Source organism: Passer montanus, unplaced genomic scaffold, assembly GCF_014805655.1.
Source record: "Passer montanus isolate IOZ18808 unplaced genomic scaffold, ASM1480565v1 scaffold46, whole genome shotgun sequence".
Lineage (NCBI taxonomy): Eukaryota > Metazoa > Chordata > Aves > Passeriformes > Passeridae > Passer > Passer montanus.
In genome coordinates, this window is record NW_024369485.1 from 6,924,365 (window position 1) to 6,951,004 (window position 26,640).

The 26,640-nt window shown below is 40.8% G+C and overlaps 1 protein-coding gene across 1 annotated transcript in view; it reads right to left on the reverse strand.

Annotated features, from left to right (window-relative positions):
• LOC120508222 (CD2 associated protein) overlaps window positions 1–26,640 on the reverse strand; it is a 77,699-nt gene that overhangs the window by 41,988 nt on the left and 9,071 nt on the right. Inside the window, exon 2 of the mRNA XM_039721606.1 lies at window positions 13,336–13,496. Within this exon, the coding sequence (XP_039577540.1) occupies window positions 13,336–13,496 (161 nt within the window). The remainder of the gene's footprint in view (window positions 1–13,335; window positions 13,497–26,640) is intronic.

Consider the following 26,640-nt stretch of genomic DNA (forward strand, 5'->3'; position numbering starts at 1 on the left):
CCGACAGCACCAGGAAGGCACTCTCTGTACCTTCCTACCACAGCCAGCTTGTGACACTTCAATACACAGTTAAGAGAAATCATCCTAATCCAAGACACACAAAAGCAAAGAGGATGAAAGGAGAAGTTCAAGGTGATTGTGATAAAAACAGGAGCAGAGAGACTGCAAATGTCAGATTTACAACAGATAGATGTGGGTATGGGATTGGTACCAGCCAGGTTTGAATCAGAGCTGACAGTGATGTTTTACTTTGTGTATCAGAACACAGCACTGGAGCATCACACGGAGCTGCTTTGCAGCAAGGAGAGAAAAAACAACCACACGAGAGAGTTCTGCCACAGCAGCCAGGCATAAATCTAGTTGTGACAAAGAACTACAGAAGGTGTCAGTAAGCAATGCCTAAATGGGTCAGGAACAGCTTTTTTCATATTTAACCCTCTACCCCCTTTGTAAACCTCTTGTAAAGCAAGAACTATTCTTTTGTTCTCATTGGTAAAGAAGAACTGAAACATTAATTATCCTTCCTTGGGGCATTACAAACTATATTAAAATTAAACCAAACTGAAACAAATTCAGGAAGCCCTGGTCTCCACACCTGCATGTGATCCACTTCACCACAACCCTGTAGTTCACGTCAGTCTTCTAAGAGCAGGGAAGTGCTCCAAGATTCATTTTCAAAAGCACACTTCAGGATCCTCTGACATACACACCCATCACCCCTGCCAGCATCTTCACCCTGGGTATCATCTTAATGACTCCTTTCACAAAGAAAGTAATTTCTACACAAAGACCAACTGGATATCTCAAAACTGACAGTTATCGATGCAAACATTAATTCATGCCCTGGTAAAAACATTAATAAGAGTTTGCAATTCTTACATCTTTTCCAAACAGCTTGCTTGAATTCAGTGTTGGAAAATGACACTACCACAGGTCTCATCTCTGAGGTACCACTATACCCAACCTGAGCATGCCCAAGACTCCTGTCCATGGGTTTCACAAGGCAGTTTTCTGCCTTTGTTTTTGGTGGCTTTTAAGTCAGCCTTGATACCCAAATTATCAAAGAGAGTCTGTGTTGTGACAATACCAACAAAAAGCTCCAGGACACTTCATCTTGTTCCGAGGTGAGGCCACTGCCAGCCAGCAAAACCAAAATGGAAATATGACATTAACTGCAGCTGGAAATTTTAATATTTTTATTCTGCCAGTCCATTGCAGTTCAAGGCTTGTCAGTGTTTCCATGAGCAGAGCAGATTTTATGCATTTATGACTTGGCAGTACAAGGTCAATACAGACCGTGTCTTGGCGTAAAACACACTCCACTGGGAAGCAACCACCCACTTGTTCTGTTGTGAACTGCAGCAGTAGTCATAAAGGTTTGAAGTTTTCATAATCTCCACTAAATGTGTATTTCACAACAGTTACAAACTCAGTGCAGCCTGATAGGCAAAAAAAAAAAAAAAAGGATATAAGCATATTAATTTAACTAGCCAAAAATAAAAGTGTCTTTTGCTTTAATTGCATCTGTCGCGGTTTAATAATCCCTCAAAGAAATGTGTATGTTTACAAATAAAACTCTCAAAATCGTTTAAGTGCAGCAATGTGTGATGCAAGAACTATCCTTTATATGCAGCCAAAAATGCAACACATGCAAATGCATGCAGAGCCCCACGATGCTGCCAGAACGAGCGGGCAGTCCTGACCTATTTCCGAGCGAGAGGAGCAGCCTCTCCCAGCAGCGCTGCCCGCCCGCGGCTCCAGCGGGGACAGCTGCTCCTCCCCGCTTCCCCCGCCAGAAGCCAAGAGCTCTCACATCAGGCAGGCACTGGAGATGCAGAAAGCAGGTCAGAGTGTCTGAAAGGCCAAGAGTTAAAAATACAAAGTCTATTCCTGAATTATAGGGCACAGAGAAGTTCATTATCCAGCAAAGCTAAATCCTTAGCTAGATTCTTCAAGCATAAATATTAAGGCATCAGCTGCCATCTCCTCCTATGTATGCCATTATACAAGGAACAATCATCTTTAGACTTCTTACATTAATTCCACTGTAACATCAGTTTGTGCAAAAATGATGTGCATTACTCTTAGTGGCTGAGTACATTTTAAAGCAAGATCTCAAGAAGCAGATAATGGTCTCAATCTCTAAAGAGGCTGAGATAAAGAACACACAAAGATAAATGTCTGAGCCTATACATACAATTATCTCGTCTCTTTTCTTCTCCATAAGAAGAGCAATGAAGAACTCATGGACTGACAAATTAAGTCCATGACTCACATCACTGAGTAGAAAATAAGTAACTCAGAATTGGACCTGTCTTTTTAGGGGAGAGGGAGGAATTGGAAACAGGCAATAGTTCTGTTTATACAAGTTCACAGCCTGCAAAATCCCACTCCTGAAAAAAACCACATAGAAATGTGACTGTACATAAATACATATAAAAATCTGTACAGCTGCCTACAGAGGAGAGATTGTCATCTGTAACCTGTTCAAGAGCAATGAAACCTCAGTTCCTGGAGCACAAAAATCTTCACATAACTGATTATTTAGGCACTACATTTCCAGCTTTAGTAACAGCAATACACAGACAGCACATGGCAGCCTGAACAGCTCCAGTCACTTAAATCTTAGATATCCCACATCTTTCATTTTACCTGTGTCTCTTCCTTGAGTAGAAAACCTGATTTCTCATCCTCAATGTTGGTGCCTGGAGGCAAAATATTTAATAAATCCAATGAAAGAAAGATGAGTAATGTGCATCTATTCCTACCTGTCTCATTACTTTACCTGAGCTAATGGGAAACATCAAGAAAATCCATGGACCAAAAGAGCTGAGAAAGTGCTGAGCTCCTTCCCTGAAGCATTCAGGAGATCAGAGCAAGAGAAGAGCTTGGATGGGAGAGGTCAGAGGCTGTCCCTGACCCTCCAGAGAATTAAACATTATTCTTGAAAATAGAAACAAATCACCTAAAGATGAAAGCAGCTACCATCTGAAGAACAGACAAGATGGATAACCTTTGTTTTGCAAGACAACTTACCTCCTGGAGAGTGTAACAGGTGTCATGGGTTGATTTTTGGGGCCTTAATTTATGGTCAAAGTAGGGAATGTTTAACAGTGGGTTTAAGTATTGACCCAGCATCAGGCTGAATCAACAGAGGCAGCATCACTCCCTGGCTCTGCCTCTTCATAGTCTGACTTGTTGCTTTCTATTAAACCACACCCACATCACACAACACTGTTTAACAAGTTACCAACATTTTTACATGTGTTATAATCTATGCTAAATATAGATATTTTAATCATACTGTCTCCTTGCGTGGGAGGAAAAAATCATCAATCAGGCAAGGCATCACTACTTTCTCACAATATGCAACATGTGGAATAAGTGGGATGTCCAGGAAGCATAAAAAACTAACTGAATTGCTGCAGATTTACAGACTAAAACCTGAGTCATCGAATAATTGCGATACTTGAAGGTCAAGAACAGACAAAGAGCTGAACCTTCCTACATAAGGAGCACTCTACAGAGGTAATGTAGACATAGGTTTGAAGTTTCAGATTTTGATACAGATTATAAAAACACATGCACATAGTTTTTATATATACAAATAATTCAGTTTTCTCATGGAGAATTGGATACGTATAAACTTTGCACCAAGCAAGTGTCAAAACAGAATCTGACATGAAGTCTTGTTAATATTGACAAAATACAAGAGACCTCAAGCAAAACTTAAAAGCCCACATGCAGGAAAGCTCAGCAATCAGCTCATCAGGTCTATCAACAGCAGAGCAAGGATACCTAAATTAACCTGAGTAAACAGAGGAAGCACAGATCTTTACATCAGTGTTTCCCAACCATTTAATTAAGAAAAGAGTTCATTTTAAAACACTTCTGAAAATAATACCTTAAGAATATTTTATGGTCTTGTCATGTTCATAGCCAGCTAAAAGCGTTTTAAAATGTTGATTGCATTTCTTCTTTATTATATTTGCTAATACATATATATGAGAATTTAATTATATTTCTTGTAATTGTTTTATAGAATAACAGTTAATGTCCTGTCAACCACCAGCCACAAAATAGTGCTTCAGATCAATGAAATCAAGAATCACACGTGGCAGAAGGCAAGACAGAGCTCCAGCTCCCAAAGCACATGTGTTTTATCAGCTACCCCCACATGGGAAGGCAGGAAGACATTCCTTTCCCTTCTCCCAGTTAATTGCCTCTACTGCTGGTCCAGAGAAATGTGGGATCCAGTAACCACTACAGGTTCACTGTGATGCTCAGCTCAGAACATCCCTTGTTCCTTGTTCCATCCCTGTCTTTCTACCTCCACTTTGTTGCAGTCAGCTTTCTTCTTCCCTGCATCCTTTTTCCAGGGCACCACCTCTTTGCCTTCCCTGTAAAACCTTCAGCATTTCACTCATGGCCACAAGTTAAAACACTGACACATCCACATCCCTTCACAAGTCTTGCCTAGGACACAAATTTAAATGCTTAAGAGATTGCCAAATAAGGGCAAAAAATATAAATCTGGAGTCTCAGCAGATATCAGAAAAGGTTAAGGATTAGGCATTATTAGGAATTACCAGAGATTCAAACATTAACTAATATTTTTAACTGAAAATGCATCTTGCTTTCTTTCTACTCCTGTTTTGAAAGCATCTATGTAACATGCTTATCACCATCGGTTTCTAAGAATTCAAAAGCTTATTACACCAAGTCCAAAGCTAATGAATTCACATACATACACCAAAATGTATTTTTACAAAGTGAAGAGCATCAAAAAAGCTTGTTAAACTAGAAATATTTACCACAATAAACTTTCAGATCAGCTCATAATACTGAATAAAGACAGCGTTCAAGGAACACATACATTTGAAACTCAATACTGAAAGCACTACAATAGAGAAGACCTAAGTTCCCCCTCCAAAATGATGAGCCACCGAACAAAAAATTCACAATTGGTGCAAATATTACAAGATGACAAGACAGAGATCAGCTACTCTTGTGCAGGTTTAAGCTTCAAGTTCACACTTAGATTACTTCATTCCACCTCATAGAAAGCAAAAGAACCGATTTAATATTAACTGTGCTGGGTGTACACAGATGTTGATTTATGAGACATATGGCAAAGGACTACAATGACATGGCTGGAATGTGCAGCCAGAGCCTCCTGGGATGTAACAAACATTACAGCAAACAGCACCTGGATAAGTGACCTCTTTGGTCTCATTACATATGCTAATTCCAGAGCGTATATTTATAGCTGTATTTTAGACTTCTGTACACAGGGAAACTCTAAACTTAAAAGTCATGTTCCTGCACAAGCCCACTCAGTCCCTGTTGCCCGAGACGCCAGCAATGCTTTGTGCAGTTTACTCAGTGATGGCTGCAAACACCTTCTGATGAAGCACACCCTGTTTGCAGCCTCCAGGCAGGGAATGGCTGCCTTGCTCCTGTGCTTGGAGAGAAAGCTATAAAATTACACACAAATCAAGTGTAACAACTAAATAAGGACAGACAAAGGAGCAGACTGCTTCACGTGAGTACAGGAATAAGGACATGTATAAACCTGCTGCTCCTTCCACACAAACCATCGTGCTCAATCAGAGCAGCTCTGGGAGTACCCAGGAGTGTGCTGTTACCACAGAGCAGCATCACAAGCTGATATGACATTTAGGAAAGCAAGAGGCACAGGTACAATCTACAAACTTAGATAACTCAAATCAGAGGGAATGATTAGCATATTAAGCAGTATTCACACAGGTCATTAAACACACTTTATCCTGCTGTCCTTCAGAACAGCACCTTAAGTTCCCTGAAGTTCCATATCAGTGCTGCCACTGAGCCAAAACTTAAAAGCTCTTTCCATTTCTCTCATGCTCTTAACATGTATGAACATGTATCTTTTTCATATTTGAAAAGATACTAAATATTACAAGAACCACCAGTGTTTTCCCCATTCTGTGTTCACATTCAGCCACTGAAGACTTCGCAACACCACAGATTTTTATTCATACAATAAAACAATAGTTTGTGAATGCACAGTGAAATCTTTTTCTCAGGTGATTTTTTTCAACATCTTAAAGCACAGGTCATCTTGGACAGGGAAAGGGGCACATAATTTCAACAAATTTCCTGCAGTTAAATAGCTCACTTTTGAGGAAAGCATCTGTGACATTTCAGATCTAACAGTACATCAAGATAAATATTTCAAATAGTCAAGTCACTTGCATGCTGTTTTTTTACCAAACAAGACACTTACACTGCCCTGGAATATGAAATAATTTACACATCTCCAACCAATACCAACAAAGGAAATTCCTGTGTGGATGTGGTGACAGCTGAAAAGACATCCTGACACACAGATACCCACAAGTGGCTGTGTGGGCAGAGCTGGATCAGCAGCAGCAGCCCTACAATGCTAAATCAAACACACCTCCACACTTCCCCTCTTCATGGCAGACACAGTCACATCACAGAGGGAATTCACAGGGTTGGGACCCAACTGGTCTGAGCCCAGGCAGTCAATCCAGTGACTTAACGGGAAAAGTCACATAAGTAAGAATAAATCACAGTGAGCTCTGAAAGACAGTGAAAATGCTGACCATTGGTTGTATCTGTCAATGTTTTCAGTTGATTTAATTTTCTTTACTGCTGTTTTTAGAAACAATAGTTTCCACATCCTAAGCAAGGCTCACCCAAGCCAATTACCAACATTTCAGTTGGAAAAAAACCTGTTTCCTTGTTTATTCCGGCCAAAACAGCTAGATAGCAGAGACTTGTCTCTCACCCCACAAGCACAGACATCATTATCACCATTCTCAAAATCCCATCATTATCCCATTCTCTCAATCCCTCAAAATTTGCCAATGGATGGGATTAGCAGGTGCAGCTCAGGCAAACCCACAAGGTGCCCCCTGAAATGACACCCTCCTCCAGTGGCCCTGTTTCCCCCAAAAGCTGAAGAAAAATCAGCAGAAACAATGAGTTGACACCACAGTGTTGGCAACAGGTGTTAAAGCACCAGCCTGAGTGCTCAGCTTCACTCCTTGCCTGAAGACAAAGAACCCAGTGCTTCTCTCATATACTCAGCACTGAAACTGAAATTACTTAATATGGCTTTCAATCTTGCATGTAATCTTTGTTTCTGAGAAACAAGAATTGCCAGCTGCGAAGCAAACATCACCTTCTTACCAGCAGGGCTGCCTACTCTGCCTGGGAAGCAGTGCTGCTCCAAGCACCCAGTGTCACCTCCCTGCACAACCCACTGCTAGTGATGACAGTTTCTTCAAAACAATAATAAAGCAAAGGAAAAGGCTATATAAACTGAAATGTAATTTGGCCAACAGGACTGATAAATTGCTGTATATCTGGCCTTCTCCAAGCCTTACTCGGATGCAAAGATTTTGGACAGAATACTTTAAGGAGCAGATGCCAACATTCTGGAAATAGGTATTTTATTCTATTCCTTAAATACTTCCTACTTATTTCAAACTAAATGCATATGGCTTAATCTATATCCATTGCTTTATTTATTCATCTACTTTTTTAACTAATGTTACTACACATTTGAATCATGCCCAGATTAGAACTAATCTAGAAGAGTCTGTCTTGTCTGCGATCCCTCCCAACTCCATGATTCCTGTTTAAAGTTCTGAGTGAGGTCAATTTTTGAAAAGAAAGACCTATACCCATTGCTTTAAAGTTTATTTATTCATCTACTTTTTTAACTAATGTTACTACACTTTTGAATCATGCCCAGATTAGAACTAATCTAGAAGAGTCTGTCTTGTCTGCGATCCCTCCCAACTCCATGATTCCTGTTTAAAGTTCTGGGTGAGGTCAATTTTTGAAAAGAAATTAAGGAACATGCTACGCTTGAAGGAGCTTTCAGCCAAAACTTCTCTCACTGGCTCACAGCACACTTGTGTTTAACAGCATCCCAACAGTGAGAACACAGGACAGAGGCAGCAGCCAAGACAGGCTTAAGAAGGTAGTGCTACGCTGAAGTGTTCATCTAGGGGTGATGAAAAGGCAAGAAAAGAGGCTTGGGCTGTATTTAGTTTCCACAAACACACAGACCAGGAAGTTGAACAGAAAGAATCAACTAAAAACAAATCATCCTTTTAGAAAGGAACTCTTTCTGCAAGCAAAGTAGTTCTATGCAATCTATAAGCATCTCCCTATACTACAGAAGGGGACACGAGCTAAACCAACCCAAATTAATTTTATTACACAAACAATTCTAAGACCAAGAATTTACACCATATACTAAATAAACTCTCAAAATCATACTGCAAGCATAGCTTTTAAATTCATGCTGTCTCCATTCACTACCCGAAACACAAAGTCTGTTTACAACATTGGATGTTAAGAACATATGGAAAACTTTTAAATTCATGCTGTCTCCATTCACTGCCCCCGAAACACAAAGTCTGTTTACAACATTTGATTGTAAGAACATATGGAAAATAAAACAAGCTTACCACTTCCAAGGACATATTTGCTCGAACACGCCCAGTGTTGGAGGTTTTTTTATTTAGGGGGAGGAAGAATGTCACAGTGAGCAAAGTTCACATGTTAACCTGGAGAGGATCCAGGCTCGGCGCTAGAGCAGCAGCAGCTGCTCACACCTGTGCAGGCAGGAGGCTGTGCCTGCACCAGCTCCAAGGCTCAGGGGCTGCATGGCCCAAACGCGCTCAGAGCGGTGCCCAGCTCGCTCACCACGATGTCCCCAGAGCCTGCTGGCAACCTTCTCTGCCTTAACTGATGAAAGGTACTGATTAAACTATCCACTGCTCCTCCCTCATCCGAGTTGCTGCCGTGAGCTTATGATCAAACTGGTTTTACTACCATGTAAAGCCTATTACTCACAATACAACTATTTACTAAACTAAGATAGCAATAAATGAAATAAAACAAGGAACTTCAGTTCTTAAAAAACTTCTCAGCTATGTAGAGACAAAAAGCTTAAGAAAATAAGCAGAAGGATGAACACCAAATCATCACTTTCATTTATCAAAACAACAGGTGTCTGGAGAGTGAAGAGAATTACTCAAAACAAATAAATCAACAAAAATGAATCTTAGTCCATTTTGTCAAAGTAAATGCAAAAAAGAAGTTAAGACTCACTGGGCCAGAGAAGAGAGGGAGGGGGATTTCCTGAAGGAGGGGAGGCCTGGACTCTTAACCTTTACTTTCAGAGAACCGTTCCTGTATATTATATAAAGTCTAGAAGCAAACAGAAGTAAAACCCAACCCAAAATCAAAAAGTCTTCCACATTCCACACACATTAATATCTCAAAAAACCTCACACATTCCATCTAACAGCATTACTACACTTCTCTAAATCACACTGGAAACAAACAAATGCGTGCACATTTTTAACCGGGATGGGCTTTAGAAAGGAAAAGCTGCTCTCAAAGAAAACAATAAAAGTCTGCTAGGTTTCATTGCTAAATCCTTTCAGGAATTTATGAAGTTGTTTATTTTAAATTGCCCATACAGGAAGAAGCAGAAAAATGGCAATAACAATGTCAGAAACAAGAACTCCAATTCAACCCTACTCAAAGAGGATATGCACACAGTTTAAACAGGAATTTCAGATGAGGTTTTGTTAATAACACTGGAAACTTTTGCACTCCAAAACCCAGCTCTGCAATACAGGCAGAACATACTTAAGAAGCTGCAGCACTGAAAAGTGAATTCAAGGAAATGAGCTTCACAAGTAGGCAGTATAATCGCTTGCACTTTTTTTTTTTAACCTGCTTGTACTCAATGTACATTTACCACCATCTCCTGGTTTTAGGACTGCTTTGGACATCCCACACACAGAGTTCACAGCCAACCTTTACAACCCCTCCCACTCCCCACCCCACACAGTGGCACTGCACAGTGATATCTGAGGATGTTTCAGAAGCTTTATGGGGTTCCTTCTAGCTGAGTCTACCAGTTCTCTTTCTTTTAAAGCAAAATTATGCAAGTCAGCACCAAGAACTGCACCTTTTGGGACAGACCATCTCAGACTGCTCATTAACCCAGCAAGTGATGGGCTCACAGAAGATATCCTGGTCTCAGGTGGCACCAGAAACCAGACATCACCAAGCTCTGGTCATTCTCCAGGATCTCCCCATCAATACCCAAAAGGCTTGGGTAGAAACAATTAAAAACCAAACAAAAAGTTACCAGATGATGTTATAAGGTACCAAGCATCAGCATCACATCAGTATCCACAAGAAGCTTCCATCAATTCCCTTCTCCACAGGAGTGTTTCAAAGTCACAGAGTGCTCAGCACACCCACACTGTGCAACAAATTAACTCAATTAAAAACACACTCTCAGCTTCCTCTGCTGCACTACCACTGTGTGAAACAAGCCTATCACCACAACTTAAAATTATGCTGCATACTTAGAAGACTTGAGAAATAAAAGGAGGACATAATCAAAAATCTATTTCCTGCTTTAAAAACCCAAAATGAAGTTGACAGCACTTAGTTGTACTTCAGACAGAAGAGATGCATTTGCCAAAGCACGAGAAGTGGCATAAAATGGCAGTAAATCCAATGTATGGGCAGAGCCCAGAAGGAGGGAACAGAAGGGGACTGATCTGCTTTAGCAGTGAGGATACAGTCTGAATCTGGGGCATCCAACATATTCAGGAAGCAATAATCCTCCTGTCCACATTTTGCTTGTCTTTCAAACAGGCAAGAAGCAGTCTTGTGCTGCCCAACAACCAAGGACAGTTTGCAGCTGGCACCAAGGCAACAAGCTCTTTTCCTGCCCTCACACAGGATGAAGAGACAAACTAACAACATTAGCAAAAACAAACTAGCTTGAATTAGAGCCGTCCTCCCAATTCTCTTCCAGCTGATGAAAATCAAAGCCTTTTATTTCTTCTCAAAAAAAAAAATTATCTTCTCTAATAACATCTAACATTTGAAAAAGAAAACATGTTTACCCAGTTTAATCTGTCATATTTATTATGTTTTGAAATTTTACACATGAAGGCAAATCTAGTGGATAACACATGCACTTTCAGCTTCAAATTTTAATCTTTTCCAGATCAGCACAAATTAAAATTTACCATCCATGGAGAGGCTATATCCTGGCCACAGTTCAATTCTTAACAAACCAGTGAAAATATATACATGTCACCAAAAAGCCACAAATTTAACCACATAATGCATTCAGGCCAGATTCTCATTCAATGCATGAAATTACAACCATAACAGAAGAGTAAGATGATCCTCTCAGGAAGTAATAAATATTTAAGCAGAGCTCCAGAATTTTGCAACCAAAGATGTAAAACTTGGTGCAACCTTTAGTACTGCCCACAGCAATGTGTGCTCTCTGGTCACATTCCTGTCCTCTTTCAGACTTTTGTGCTCCTTCCCTTCCACATCACGTGGGTCATGAGAAGTCAGCAATACTCATCTCTTGTCAGCACCCTCACTGTTCTTACCACTCCCAATGGTGGTGGCTGCCCTCAGCACAAACAAATAAATCCATCTCTCCAGGGGCTTTCCTCACTCACGGGGCCAAAGTCCAGCTCTGCCTGAGCTCATTTCCACCTCCCTCCACCCACACCTTGCAGGTGTTAACAGCACACCAGGCCAAGAAGGGGCATTTGAGTTTAGTTGCTGAGGCTCGGCACTTGCAGCAGTCTGGTCATAGTAACATCCCATAGATCCTGCAGCATGATCCAACTACAGCAGCAATGAGAATGGTTTGAGAGGAGGCACAACCAACAAACTACACACCACCAAAATACTTTTCTGCTACAGCTTTCCCAGAAATATTCTCTCAAACTATCGCTACCTGTAAATTAACTTTTACAAAGAAACCATAATTAAATTGACCATGAATAAAACACCCAACTTTCACCTCTCTAACAACTAATGCTTTCCCATGATCTCACCACTGCACAACAACCTTCCAGCCTAAACATACCATCTTGAAGAAAAGTTCAAGAGCAAGTTACCCCTGTTGTCATGAAACAAAAGTGACCATTTTCTTCTACACAACTTCCCTTCTGCTTCTCCAAACCCCTACACCTTCTAGAAAACTGACTGTCCCCTGTAATTCAGGACATCCAACCATGCCATGCACGTATGAACAGCTGGAAAGTTAAAAATACCTGCAGCTGAGATGCCAGGATGGAAATAATTTTAAACAAAGTTTATAAAAGCCACAGCTGCAGAAGGACAAGAAAACACCCAACAAACATGGTAATTAACACAAACATGTCACATCCAACCCATCTTTGCAGCAGGACAAGTTGCTGACACACAAACCAGCAAAGAACCGAGGCTGATGCTTTCTCCCTATACAGCACTTGAGAGCTAATTAAGGAACATCAACACAGTGATCATCAAACACCACTTGAGGTCAAATTCCTATTTATAAAGGACTCAAAACCCAAAAATTACTTCAAACTAAACTACGAACAACTTCAAAATGTTAGATAAGTGAAAAGCATTTGTACAAACTTTCCCTTGGTAGGAGACCCTCTGTAAGAACAACTGGACGGTTCCCATCAGTTTTAAAAGGAAAATCTTAAAACCCCTCACAGCAAACCAGAAAATAATAATCTCACTTTTTCAGAAAAATTGTCAAATTTAAAGTAAATGTAAAGAAGTGTTTATAGCACTGGACCAATATCCCCTTAGGTTTTACAACATGAAAGCATCACAGTAAGATACACTGGATAGTTTGGTTTGCAAAGAACTAATTTCACTTCAAAAGGGGCAGGAATACCTACATTCACTTGGACTACATGGAAGTGTTACAACAAGGTGTTTGCAGACTCACAAAAAAAGGCAGTGCCAGCAGCAGAGCCCAGGGTAAAGCAGAATTGCCCCATCAAATAAAACAGCTTGATCCAGGCTGAAGAACCCAGATCAGCACAGCCTGAGGATGCAGTTTTCATTACAGATGAGCTGAGCTGTGACCCCACTTTGCCAACTTTCTCATGGCTGGATGTCTTCTGTAGGTGTAGGTTTAGGGATTTTTTATATTCTTGTTTTCTTAATCAGTTCATCCCACTAAAGCAGGTAACCATGGCTACAGACAACTTAGTTGAAGTCAGAGTGACACAGAACACAATGCAAGGATACAGGCCAAAATAAATGCTGAAGTAAGAATAGACAGCAGAACTTAAATTTTAAAAATCTTCACAAGCATATTTTTAAAAATATCAGCACCTTGAATGTCTTCCCATTAAAAAAATCATCCTGTTACAAATACAACTTTTGTGTATTTCAACTAGTTCATTAACAATGACCCAGCCACACCATCACAGTAAAATCAATCCAATGCAAAAAACTCACCTTCACAAAATTGTCAGGGAACATGCCCCTTCTGCCATTTAACTCCCCTTCCAACCATCCTTCTTCTTCCAGTTTTTTCACATTCCTGATGATTTCCCCAACTCGGATTGTTAACTCATCATCATGCACTGCATCGTAGTCATATTCCACAATATAGTCCACTAAAAAAGAAATAAAAAAATAAAAAAAACCATGTACAATGAATACAACCCAGACTGAGAAATGCAACTTGAAATCCATGCATGTTCAAAAGGCAAACCTAACAATTAATGCTAAAAACAGGCGTCTCCCTCACAGCAATGCTCATTTGTGAACTGTGACAGTCCCACGTATTTTTGAGAGGGAGAAAAAATTGGAATATTAGAATAAAGTAAATTTAGGAAGAGGACACCAGGTCATATTTTGGTGGTGGTGGTAGGCTTTTGTTCATGTCTGGTGGAAGGAATTGCTGGCAATGTTTTCTTTTTCCCTACCAAGTTCCAGCTGAAGATTTACCAATTGTGAATCACTGCCCACAGGGCAAGCGCTTCTGACTCAGTGCCCATCCGGGGCCAAGGATCAGACACTGTGTGTGGACATACTTCCAGTGCTTTGTTAATCCTCATACTCGAGCCTGCTACTATGTTTGCAAAAAACTAACTGGTGCACACACAGAATCTTTGCAGGTTTGAGCCAAGAAAGGCAATACAGCCTGAAGGTGTGTGATTGACAATATCACACAACATAAATTGCAAATACGTAACAAAGCACCTTCCTTCAGAGTCATTTGGTTTGTGTGAAGTAGAATAAGCAAATGAGCTTTATTTTTGATACAATTAAGTTTACCATCACACAACATAAATTGCAAATATGTAACAAAGCTCCTTCAGAGTAATTTGATTTGTGTGAAGTAGAATAAGCAAATGAGCTTTATTTTTGATACAATTAAGACTCAGAGGAACACAGCAGTGTATTCACACACTTGTCCATCTGTTGCACAAGATCCATGAGAGTTGCTCACTGGCAGCTTAAGGCTTGTTTGGTAATAAAGACCCATTTGTTCATCAAAAAATTCTGATCGTGCCTGAAATTTCCACAAACCTGCAGCAATCAAATAATCTTCCCCACCACTCAAATTCAGTCAAATATCCAGGCACTGCCAAATGTTAAAATGCTGTCCTCACTGAAACCTCCCTCTCCTCTGCAGATCACAATGCACAAGAGCTCAGTCCCCATCATCCCTCCCTATTCAGTCAAATATCCAGGCACTGCCAAATGTTAAAATGCTGTCCTCACTGAAACCTCCCTCTCCTCTGCAGATCACAATGCACAAGAGCACAAGGGTAAAAGACAGAAATCCTGAAAAGTTGTAGAAGTTTGGGGTTTTTTGGGTTTTTTCCAGGTTAATCTATTTTATCAGTGCATAATAATACCCAACAATTAGGTTGTAGAAGTTTGGTTTTTTTATGGTTTTTTTCCCAGGTTAATCTATTTTATCAGTGCATAATAATACCCAACAATTAGTCAAAAAATGAAGGTATTAAAAAGGAAGAAGCATTATTTCCTTGTTATTGAACTTACAGCTGCATTAAACCAATATGTAATTCCAATCTGTGGGCAGTTTTAATCACAAGTGCAGCTGCAGTGATTGCAATTAAGTCTTTATCCCTCTGCTGCCTATGGACAGCCAGAAAACCCTTAGTAAAAAACAAAACTACATGATGGTGCCATGAATTCAAGAGATGCTTGACCTTTATCCCTCTGCTGCCTATGGATAGCCAGAAAACCCTTAGTAAAAACTACATGATGGTGCCATGAATTCAAGAGATGCTTGAATGATATATCAGGCAAAATATTTTCTGAATGCACCCATTAACACAGGAACCAGTAGACATAAACATGAAGACTTAATTTTGCCAGACTTAATTTGAAGACTTAATTTTTAAACTTTCGTCCTTTAACAAAAAACAATAATTTTCTTCCTAATGAAGAGAAATCATCATCAGAGTTACCTGCCTATGATACACACCTGGAACTTCTAGCACACTTTTGGTACTGTTGACATTTATCTTTGCCAAATGTACTCTTTAAACTTGTTTCAAATCATCATGTTCCCCCACTACTGCCTGCAGCAAGCAGAGTAGTTCTGTCTTGCTTCTGCACACAATTGTCTCTTGAGTGGCTGACAAAATATTGCCAAACATACCGGGAATTCTGGCAGTCACAAATCATAAAGACAACAGCCATTCATCACCTAAGAGTCTGCAAACGAAAACATCACCTTCCAAGCAACTCAACCCAGCCATTCTGGAGACCTATAAATGCAGAAAATGTAAGAAATACCCATGTGACATATTTCTTTCATGATACACTGTTTTGAAGCACATAAGCAGGTAGCATATCTACAGAACAGCTTTACAAAGCTAAACATGGAAAATGGATCACAACTGAGTGCCAGTCATGGCAAATGCTCACAGCAGTGACTGAACTGCCAAACACCTGGTCCTTTTTCCACAGCAGCAGTAGATAATCACAGCCACACTGTGTCAACATGAACCAATTCTATTGAAAGCTTATTTATTCCCTTGGGAGAACATTTCTATATTTGTGTTTGAAATGCACAGCACATTCATTTGGTCACCTTTCCAGACTACAAAACATCAACTTGGTCATGCCAACAACAAATCGAGAACCTGAAGAACCTCCCAGTCACCATCCACACGTCTTTATGTTCCAAAGACAAACAGCAGTAAACAGACATCAGCCTCTTACACTTGAAATTGAGGTGCTGAATTTCCTCCTGTATTTGTGAGTGATACCCAAAGCCACTCTTATTCTCATGGATGCATACACAAAACAGGAATTCTGTTGCCTCAGCTGTGGAAGGGACCATGGGGAATGTTAAAACAGTCATCCCACAGATTTTTTTCATATGATGGCAGAGGATCAGCAAGGAGCTACACATCCCATGCCTTGCTACCATGTGGTCCTCAAGAACACTTACTTTTGCTTTTCAATATTAGCAAGTAGCACTAGTTAAATCATCTGGGTGATGGGCAAGAAAGCTCTGTACTGTCAATACAGTCCAGATTAAATAAACCTCTGAAAAATACTGAAGTATAATATTTACCCAAGTAAAAACAGAGTCCAGAGATGACAGAAAATGTTTTTAAGGAATCGCAACTCCTTATAATAACACTAACTAGACATTACATTAGTTTACTGATCATACTTCTTAATGCTTGTACTAGTTCTGAATGCTTCAGGTTCTCACTTAAAAGCTTTACTCAAGAACAGATACACTGCAATCAGTCAGCAGTAAGGTGAACTCCAGTAATATAAGCTTGTCAAAGTTGTTTTTAAAAATTCTCAGCTGGTAGAAGGTACAGCAGAACTCCTCAGCAACACAAGCTATCAAACCCCCCTATCTTATCTCCCCTGTGCTTTTTACACTGCTGTCTCCTTTTCAAACCTCACTCAAATCAATTATCTGGAGCTTAAAGTCCATAACAATCAAGTCTCAAATGAAAAATAGTCTTAGGCTTAAGCAGGAACACTGAGGTTTACTGTGCTTTTCTAGCACATCCAGGAAACACTAAAGTTCACCAGAGAGGGGCAGAGAACTTTCTCCTGAGTTTTCACAGTATCTGCATACAAGGAAAGGCTGAAAGAGCTGGGAAAAGGCTCAGGGATATCTCATCAATCAGGGTGGAAAGTCATTGGAAAAGATCAAGCAGTGCCCAATGAAAACACAAGAGGCAGTGGGACGAAATGAAAACAAACAAATGCCACTTAAACATCTATAAATACACTGTCATCCAGCAATGACAGCTTTCCAACACACTCAGGAAACCTTCCAGATGGTGTTTTTTGAAGGTGCTGACCCATTTTCAGGGGCAATTGACTGATTAAAATCAACACAGCTACAAAAAAAATTATTGCCTGGACATATCTGGGGGAAGACGGCTCTATGGGAAAGGTCTGCTCACCCCTTGCTCTTTAGCAGGATGACAACCTCATTAACAAAACACGAATGAAACAACTGGGTTGGACATTAGGAAGAAATTCTTCACAAAAGGGTGAAAAGAGTGATCATATATTGGAATGGCCAGCCCAGGGAGGTGTTTAAGGAGAGACTGGATGTGGCACTTAGTGCCGTGGTCGGGCTGATGCGATGGTGTTTGCTCACAGGTTGGATTCAATGATCTCAGAGGTCTTTTCCAACCTGGCTGATTCTGTAATAAAACACACCAAACCCTCAAAGCCACTCAGCAGCTACAGACCACATTATTCCCCACAGCACAAAGTGCTGTGCTACCTACCACTTCTTTGACAAAACAGCCAAGACAGCAACACTGCCTGCAGCAGGCATTCAGTCACTGCTGGCACAGCTGGACTCCCCACTTGTCCAAAATTACACAACCAGCTCTTCTGCCAACCACATCCCAGTGCCAAGGCAGAGGCTAAGTCTCCCAAAAAGCACAGCCACATTATACCTATCTCCTCTGGTTTTAAACAAAGGATGCCTTCAGCTACTCAGACCCTTTCTGAAGTTGTCTATAAGAGGTAACTAAGGCCCTCTGGTAGCCCTAAAACAGAAATCAAAACATAAATCAAGGAAGAGTGGAAAATATATCAAAATTTTAGCATGCCTGTGTCTTCAATAGAAATAGGCACTCATCCAGCAAAGAGCACAATTTCACATTCTTGGTACTTTGTTTAGGGTATTACAATGTTGTGAGAACCCAGTGACTTTTCTGTAGTAGACAAAAAAAAGACAAGCCAGATCTAAAATAAATTCCATTAAAAACACACTTTAATAGCTTATACATTTTTTTAAAAAAGAGGGGAGAGGAATTCATCTGATAACTGAAATCCTTGTATATACTGGGAAGCCTTGCTGAAACTTGCTGCAGGCCTGGAGGGACAGAGTCCAATGTGAAGCAGCAAGAATTGCTGCAGTGCTCCATATAGGTCTCTTCAGGCAGGTTTCAGGCCAGTTCAAAGTAATTTATTGGAACAACAACCCTGGAAAATCGTGTGACCTCCAGAAGTACCTTGCCAGCAGAACTGCAGTTATGTTAGAAACTGAGCTTTTGCTTTTCCAATTTAGCAAAACAGACAGTTGCTAGATGGCTAAAAGAAACTTCATTAGTACTGTTATTTCCACTTGCACATTTATCATGTAAAACCTGCAAAGTTTAGTCTCCTATGAAACAAAGCCTATCAATTTTGTTATTATGTATGTATAGTTACAAAGATATTTTATTTTATAGCAGACCAAGTTTAGAGCAAAGACAAAAGACCACAGAGGACAAAATCTTACCCTTTTCACTACATACTCTTCTTCACAACTGTTTCAAAATCGGGTGCTGAACTTAAGGAGAATGATCCTTCCAACTGCTTTCCCACAAAAATCCTTCTACCACTTATGAGCTATAGGAATTTCCAGCTGGTTTAATACTAATATAACAGTATATGTTCAGCCACTTAAGACTGACCTTAACACTGAAAAAGTAGCTCAGGTGTTTAAACGCCGAATAATGAAAGCACTTCCGTAAGTGTTAAACATAAGATGTGGTTGTAAGAGTGTTTTCTTTCCACTTCAATACCATATAATTTCCTGTCACCCTGACCTGAGTCACTGATGACAACCCAGATGCTTAAATAGAAGGGCTTGACAGACTTCCCACTGCCCTTAAAATTCTAGTTCCTGACCCCAAAACTGTGAGCTTTGTCTACAAAGCTCTCCTGTAAAGACACACACGAGGTGAGCACCAGGGTTTGGGAACCAAAGACAAATCCCTCCTGGCCAAGAGCTCCCACTGCTCTGCAGCCAGGCTCTCTCTCCAGGCTCTGCATCTGCTTCACACTCCTGATTACAAATTACCAGAATGACCAGTTCCCCCAAGATCCAAGTATTCCTTTGGGGTACAGATGTAGGTTTGCTCTCCCTCAAGCTGAGTAGGGGAGTGCCTCACATTTCCCACTATCAGGGAAACCACTCTGAGCACTGGTCTTGTGCAAGAGTCCTTGCCTTCCTTTCACACCCCAATAACCATCCAGCTGAGAACAGCCGAGGGACTGAACCTTGAACAGATGGAAACATTCAGTACTTCCTACTTCCCTTCTCATGGTGCCCAATAAAGCTACATCACCAACAGAGAGTGGGAAACCCACGGAGCTGTATTTCCAACACATCTTAAGCCAAAGATGTTGTGATCCCCTGCTTTCTTCTGTGTGCATTCATTCAGGAGTCCTTTCCCTCTGCTTAAATTAGTAGTAATTTATAGCATTGGTGAATCAGATAAAGAAAACAGCCCAAGAGAAAGCTTGCAGTGACAACTTTCTATAAGTTTATCTCCTTAATATGTCTCACTGCAGGTCAGACATAGGACTGCTTCAAACCCACTTTAGATCAACCTCTACATCCCTGTTACATCCCAGATCAGGAGCACACTGCTCAGTAAAGCTCCAAACCACCCTCGTTTGTGGTGGTTCAATTCAGTGTGGAAAAGTCTCACAAAGTAATCTGGAATTTTCACTGAAACTAAGCCCAGGAACACACTTAATGCACAGTAATCTTTAACAGGCATTGTGTCCATGGGACAAGACCAAAACTACAATGATATAAAAATGTCCAAAACTTGAAACCTGAATATAGTCCCTCACACAAGTAATTTCCCCCTACAGATCCACTCATCTTGCCCCTCACCACTTGCTGCTTTGCTCAAAGCCAAAATCTGCCATGAAACCACATCCTAATATAACACATTACTGACACAAAGCCACTGAATTCCTGTCAACTCTGATGGTAAGGATGCAGTTCCATGCTATTAAGAAACTGAACAAGTGTAATTAGCTAATGGAGACCACACAGTCCACACATATTTAACTGTACAGTCACCAGTTTTGAGCCACACCACACAGAAGAGCAGACATTTCACTGAGCTGAGCCATGCAGAGCCATCACACTCACCTTCCACGTGGAGGAACCACAAATAGTTGCATCACACGGGCTACTGCAAGCATCAAGCATCACCAGTGAGATGTTTTACCTTCACAGGAGCTCAGAAGGAGGTCAGGGGCCCTGTACAGCCCCTGGAGTGGCAGTGACACATGGCAGAGCCATTTCTACCTGTGCCTCCTCCCAAGGGAGCCACCAGTCATGCCAGCTCCAGCCCAGACAAACAGCTCTGTACCAAAGCAGTCACACCTCCTCCAGCTCCTGAAGCTTTGATCCCAGGTGCCAGCCAAGCACACTCTGCTGTCACAAGGAAGGGATGTGGCAGAGGAGGTTCTCTGCAGTTTAAGACAATGCTGACCTCATTTATTCAAATTTTGACTTACGGTCTTACTTTAAAGCAAAATGCCCAGATCCATGAGAATTCTTTCGTTAGTTCATAATAATACAACACAATGCCAATACAACAGAAATATTTTCATGTCATTCTATGTACATTTTCTTTGAAGCATACACAATTAATTCCCAATTTGCTGTAAGCTAATTATTCCAGTCATGGATTATTTCAAAGACAGAGAACCTACATCTATACAATTTATTAGTTCAGGTTGTTGGGCAAGCAAACAATCCTTTCAAAGCACTAAAGATGCCTCCAATACATACAAACACACAGTGTTGGACACAAGCTGATTCTACATAAAACCAGCTCAGCCATGTCCACCCAGTCTCTGGAAACACCACAAACATCCTGCTGTCACCCAGTGGGGACTCAGTTTGGATGCCAACAGGATTTGCTCTGTTTAATGTCATTTCATGTTGAAGTGAGTGTGAGCCTTCACTCTCTTCAACACACCCCATCTCAGAAGGCTCAGCAGGTTCAAAACAGCATTAGATGAGCAAGGGCAGTCAGACACTGCTGCACTCAGGATAAATTCCCAACAAGCCCCTTTCCACTTTCTCAGCGATGGGGTGACCAGCCAGAGCTGTTGGATATGTGATGGTTTATAAGACCTGTTAAAAACTTAGGAAGTACTCTAGTCATTTCATGTTGAAGTGAGTATGAGCCTTCACTCTCTCTTCAACACACCCCATCTCAGAAGGCTCAGCAGGTTCAAAACAGCATTAGATGAGCAAGGGCAGTCAGACACTATCCCTATAACACTAAATTCCCAACAAGCCCCTTTCCACTTTCTCAGCGATGGGGTGACCAGCCAGAGCTGTTGGATATGTGATGGTTTATAAGACCTGTTAAAAACTTAGGAAGTACTCTCCAGTGCTTAGCTGAGGGTATTTTAAACTGCTGTAAAGATAGCTTTTAGGAAAAAAAGAAAGAAGTCAGAATAAACACACACTCCAGAGAAAACGAGCAACAACAAGCAAACCAAAAAATGGCAACAAAGCAACTTTGACACTCTCACAATATCCCACATGTCATTGCAAGCCTTTGCTTCCCCACTCTTGAGCTCCAAGAGCCCAGCTACTGTCAGCTTCCCATGTTAAGTTCTGTGAGCTTAGTGGCAACAAAGCAACTTTGAAACTCTCACAATATCCCACATCTCATGCAAGCCTTTGCTTCTCCCCTCTTGAGCTCCAAGAGCCCAGCTACTGTCAGCTTCCCATGTTGATTAAGTTCTGTGAGCTTAAAGGGAAAAAACTACCATTGCAAGAGAGGAAGGAACAAGCTGCACAAAGGCACTTCTGCTATTTTCCTATGAGGTCTCACCACATTTTCTACTTTCTAAAGATAACAGGCACCTTATTACATCCTTTCAGTATATGCTTTTTCCCAAGGTCTGTAGTGACAGCACTAGAGGCACTGGTTTTAAACTGACAGAGGGGAAATTCAGATTAGACCTCAGGAAGGAACTCCTGCTGCTGAGGGTGGTGAGACAGCACCTGGAGCTGGCTGGGGATTGTATTGTCTGAGAGTTCATAATTTGGATGTCAGTGGCATTGCAGTGAGAAGGTATTTTTGTGAGAAACATTCAGTGGATGAAACTAATTTCAGTTTGGCCAACTTCTGCAGAATTTCCTGTCAGCTGTAAAGGTAAAATCAAAAGTGTAAGTAAAAAACTTCAGTGACAGATATGAGAGATCTTACGGATCAGAAGAAATCTGTGAAAGTTACAGGATGTCTCTGAAAAAGAACATGCTAATGACAGGGATTTGTTAATTTATTTGTATGTTTTATAACAAAAAACATCATAAAATACATTTGTGCCTGAATCACAGGATAGCTTGGGTGGGAAGGGACCTTTAAAGAACATCCATGGACAGGGACACCTGCCACCAGACCTGGTAGCTGCGAGCTCCATCCAGCCTGGCCTGGTACACTTTCGGGGATGAAACATCTGCAGCTTCTCCAAGCAGACTGTGCCAGTGTCTCAAGTCTGTAACAGGGCAACTTGAATAAAGTTTCTTTTTCCTTTTCTTTCTGTCCACCCTGCAGTATCTGTTATTTTTCCTCACTTCTTTTGTAACTTGCTCTGTGCTGCATCACCTAGTTCTAGCACAAATATTTTCTGCTTAAAGCAACAATTCTTCTACATCCATAGCTGGCCTAAAAAAAGGAAAATAAAAACAAAATAAAAATAGCAGTGTACCCTTGAGACAGTCTAAAGCCAGGAGACTTGGTTCTGTCAGCACAGACCTCGTCCATCTGGAAGCCGCCTGGATCCGCCTGGCATTTTCAGACTGGGTAAGGCAATGGTGCATTCTCCAAGATATGACTCACCATGCATTTTTAATAAAAAGTTTGTCTTGAATTTTACAGCTCAGTAAGAATGCCTGGAATAATTAGGACAATGAACAGTTGAAAACAGTTTGAAATGTAGATTTTTCCTCGCAAATTATTTCAACTAATGAGAAACTCATTGCGTTCTAACAGCAACCACCTCAAACATCAGTTTCTTGTGCTGGTTTGGGTGCAATTAGCAAGAGACTTTGGGAAGGAAATTAAACAGTATAGCAGAAACCCCGCCCAGCAGCCTGCTCTGAAAGACACAAACCACATATGCCTCCTTTTCCCACTCCAGGCTCCTGTAATTTTCTGGAGTGCATTATAGTGCTTAACACTGTATATAAAACACAAGTGAAAACTGAATGTTTGTCAATTTTCACTTACCTAAAGCAAACTGTGTTCACACATGCCCTCAGTTTTACAACTGTGCTGTAGATAAGTCACCATTGACAACCAGATGGGAAGAAACATGTTTTAGGGATACCTCACTCCAGATTTAACAACTCTAGAAGAAGTACCCCATCATGTCTCCTCCAATATTATCAGAAATACTTGTCTTAAATTCAGTCATAAATGTGATTAATTGTGGATTTAATTTACCCCCTCACTTCTATGAGCAGAATTGCTGGGCTCTTCCATTTACAGCCCAAGACATGAAATGGGAAGTATTAGAATAAAATCTCAACCACCCCCAGGTATTTAATACTTTATAAGGATAGAGGAGGTCAAAATGTTTTGCCTGGGAAGTGACACAGAGCAGAAAGTGATGGTTTGTGCTGCATGCTGTTTCCCTCAGCATGAGCAGAGCTCAGAGCAAGAAACCAGCCTGGAAATGAGAGGTGACACCTGCAGGAAAGGCAGCAAATGTCTCCACAAGCGGAAGTGAAAAAATGTTACTAATTCACATTGCAGAGAAAACCAGGGATCTTTGAGGGCACAGGGGAACGTATTTAAAAAAAACCACACAACCTTTTTTGAAGCCATGACTCAGACATTGTTCCATATATAGATTTATGCCTCTTCCTCTGTTCCTTCCCTTAAGTTAATTTTATAACATCTATTTGGCAAAACATTCAAGGTGAGTCACAAAACACTGAATTACAAATTCTGCTAAAACAAAGCCATGAAGAACAAAAGAATCATACCTCACCTACATTTTGTTCAAATCCAAAGCACCAAATAAACAGTGAAAGTACCTTGAGGTCAACACTGTATTTGTACGTGTTCCCTTAAAGCCTTCACTAGATAATTAGCTCACAAAAATAAGTTTGAAGCTGAAGACTCTGTTGCTTATCTGAGAACTCTTTTTACAAAGTCATTCCCCTGAAAAATAAAAAATTGTATTTGAAGTTTCCTTTCTTCTGTCAGGACTCCACACTACTATAAAAGCTTCAGATTCTCCTGCAGATTTTTTTTTCAGGATTCTCCTAGCCAAAAAGGACATCATGATCACAGCCCCAGGTTATGAATTCAAGAGTTATGAAAACAAGAAAATCTCTGAAAGCCTTTTGGGTTTAAATGAAAACTCCTTTTACGCTCCAAAGAAATGCAGAAATGCTTTGACAGACAGCCTACAATTTGGCACATCTCTAATTCTGAATGACAATTAGTACTTGTGCAAACATGGCAAGAATCTGGCTTTGAAATAAATTTACAGGAACTTAAAAGCATTATTAGGAGCATGCACAAAGTGTTCTCTTCATCTGTAAAAACAGACATGATGCAAGAGTCTGAATGGTCCCAGATTGGAATTTTGCAAAAACCACAAAATATTCTTAGCATTACAACAGGAACAAGTGTTTGTATCTGACTCCATGCTGTCAGGGCATACTCATTGTGACACAAAGTTAATTTATTTTTTAGTGTGGACATTTTAGTCAAGACAATAAACTCAACATCTGATGGATAAGCACAGAAAGAAATCCCTACAAAATGGATTTTACAAAAGCCAGTCAAAACAGCAAATGCTCAAGGGCACCCTACAATCTCAATCAGACAGTTTTAAAGGAGGCAAAATTGTTTCATTAGGTCAATTATGTTCTAAAAGTTCAGAGATCAAGCCCTTCAAATATCTATTTCCACATGTATTTAGAAGGATTTAAGTAATTCTCATTAAGATCGTTATTTCAATCTGCATGGTTTGCAATGCTTCCAATCACAGGAAAATAGGGTTTGAAAAGACCTCTGGAGGTTACTTATTCCAAACTGCTCAGAGCAAGGTTAATCCCAAAGTCAAATCAGGTTGCTCAAGGCTTTGTCCACCTAAATGGAAAGGATGGAGATAAAACAGCCACCCCAAGCACCTTTTCTGATACTGAATTCTCATAATTTTCCCACATTATATTCAGTGGGAATTACCTCTGTCCTAACTTGCAGGCATTGGTTTATAATTTTGCACTGTGCCTCCAAGGAGAGCAGGTTGCTCTCCTCTCCAGGCTACACCTGCTTCTTGCACACCACATGCACCAGCCTCCCAACCACCCTCAACTCCCCAGCTCAGGGGCATTCCAGCTGCATTTGAGGGGAGGGAGGAGCAAAACTGGACACAGTATTAGAGTAGGGAACAACCACTTCCCATCACCTGCTGGCTACTGCCCTGCTCGTGCCCCCTGGCAGACAGTAGGGTAGTTCATTACTACTGCAGCACTTCCATTCACTGTGGAGTTTTTTATGTACCTGGTCATAATCTTGAGCATTTGAATAAATCAGTGTTATGTGAGCACCCCTACCTGCCCATCCTCCTGCTTCACTCCCAGTAATTCTTTCCCAGTACACCCATGTGGCTGAAACATGCAGAAGAGCATACCCATTCACTCCCAATAATTCTTTCCCAGTACACCCATGTGGCTGAAACATGCAGAAGAGCATACCCACGAGAGCATGTGATTAACATATCAGAAGAGCAGCATCTCTATAGTAAGAGCTGTACATCTTTTATTTTTAGGGTTTTTTGCAGAGTCAGGACAGAAGCACTCAAATCTCAGTCCTTCCAAGGAAGACTTCAGGGCTGCCCCAACACTTGCCCTTCTAACCTGATGGCTGGCCGATCACCAAATATGCAGCTTGGAAGTAGCTACAGCATGTGCAGTGTCTGGAAGAGCTAATTGATAGTAACACCACGATTGGTATTTGAAGAATTTGAGAAGGGATCAGAGGCCTTACAGGAGTTCATGAAAAGCAGTCGGGGATAGCAGAAAAGCAAGGGACAGCAGCTGCTGCCATCAGGAGACAAAGCACCTAAGGCAAGTTCACAGAAAGCCAACCCTCACCTCCACTGTTCTCAACACAGTCACTTGAAGGAGTAGTTTGGATTTCAGAAACACAAAGGAAATACTCTCAGTTGCTCCCACATATTCACAAGTACAGGCATAATCCTGGAGACCCAGCTACATATACAAAAAAAAAAAAAAGTGAAATCAAGAGAGAAGCCAGCAATGCAACCTCGGCTTTTTCAAACACCAAGGTCAGGATTGAGCACTTCAGTCGCTGCTCAGAACTGAAAATCCAGGATCCAGCAGTGAACAGCAGGATCCAGCAGCTCTGTGTTGATGGGAAATCAGTACAGTCTCCTTGCTGCATGGAGATGGCAGGCTGTGCCTTATTGTACTGACAGCACATCTCC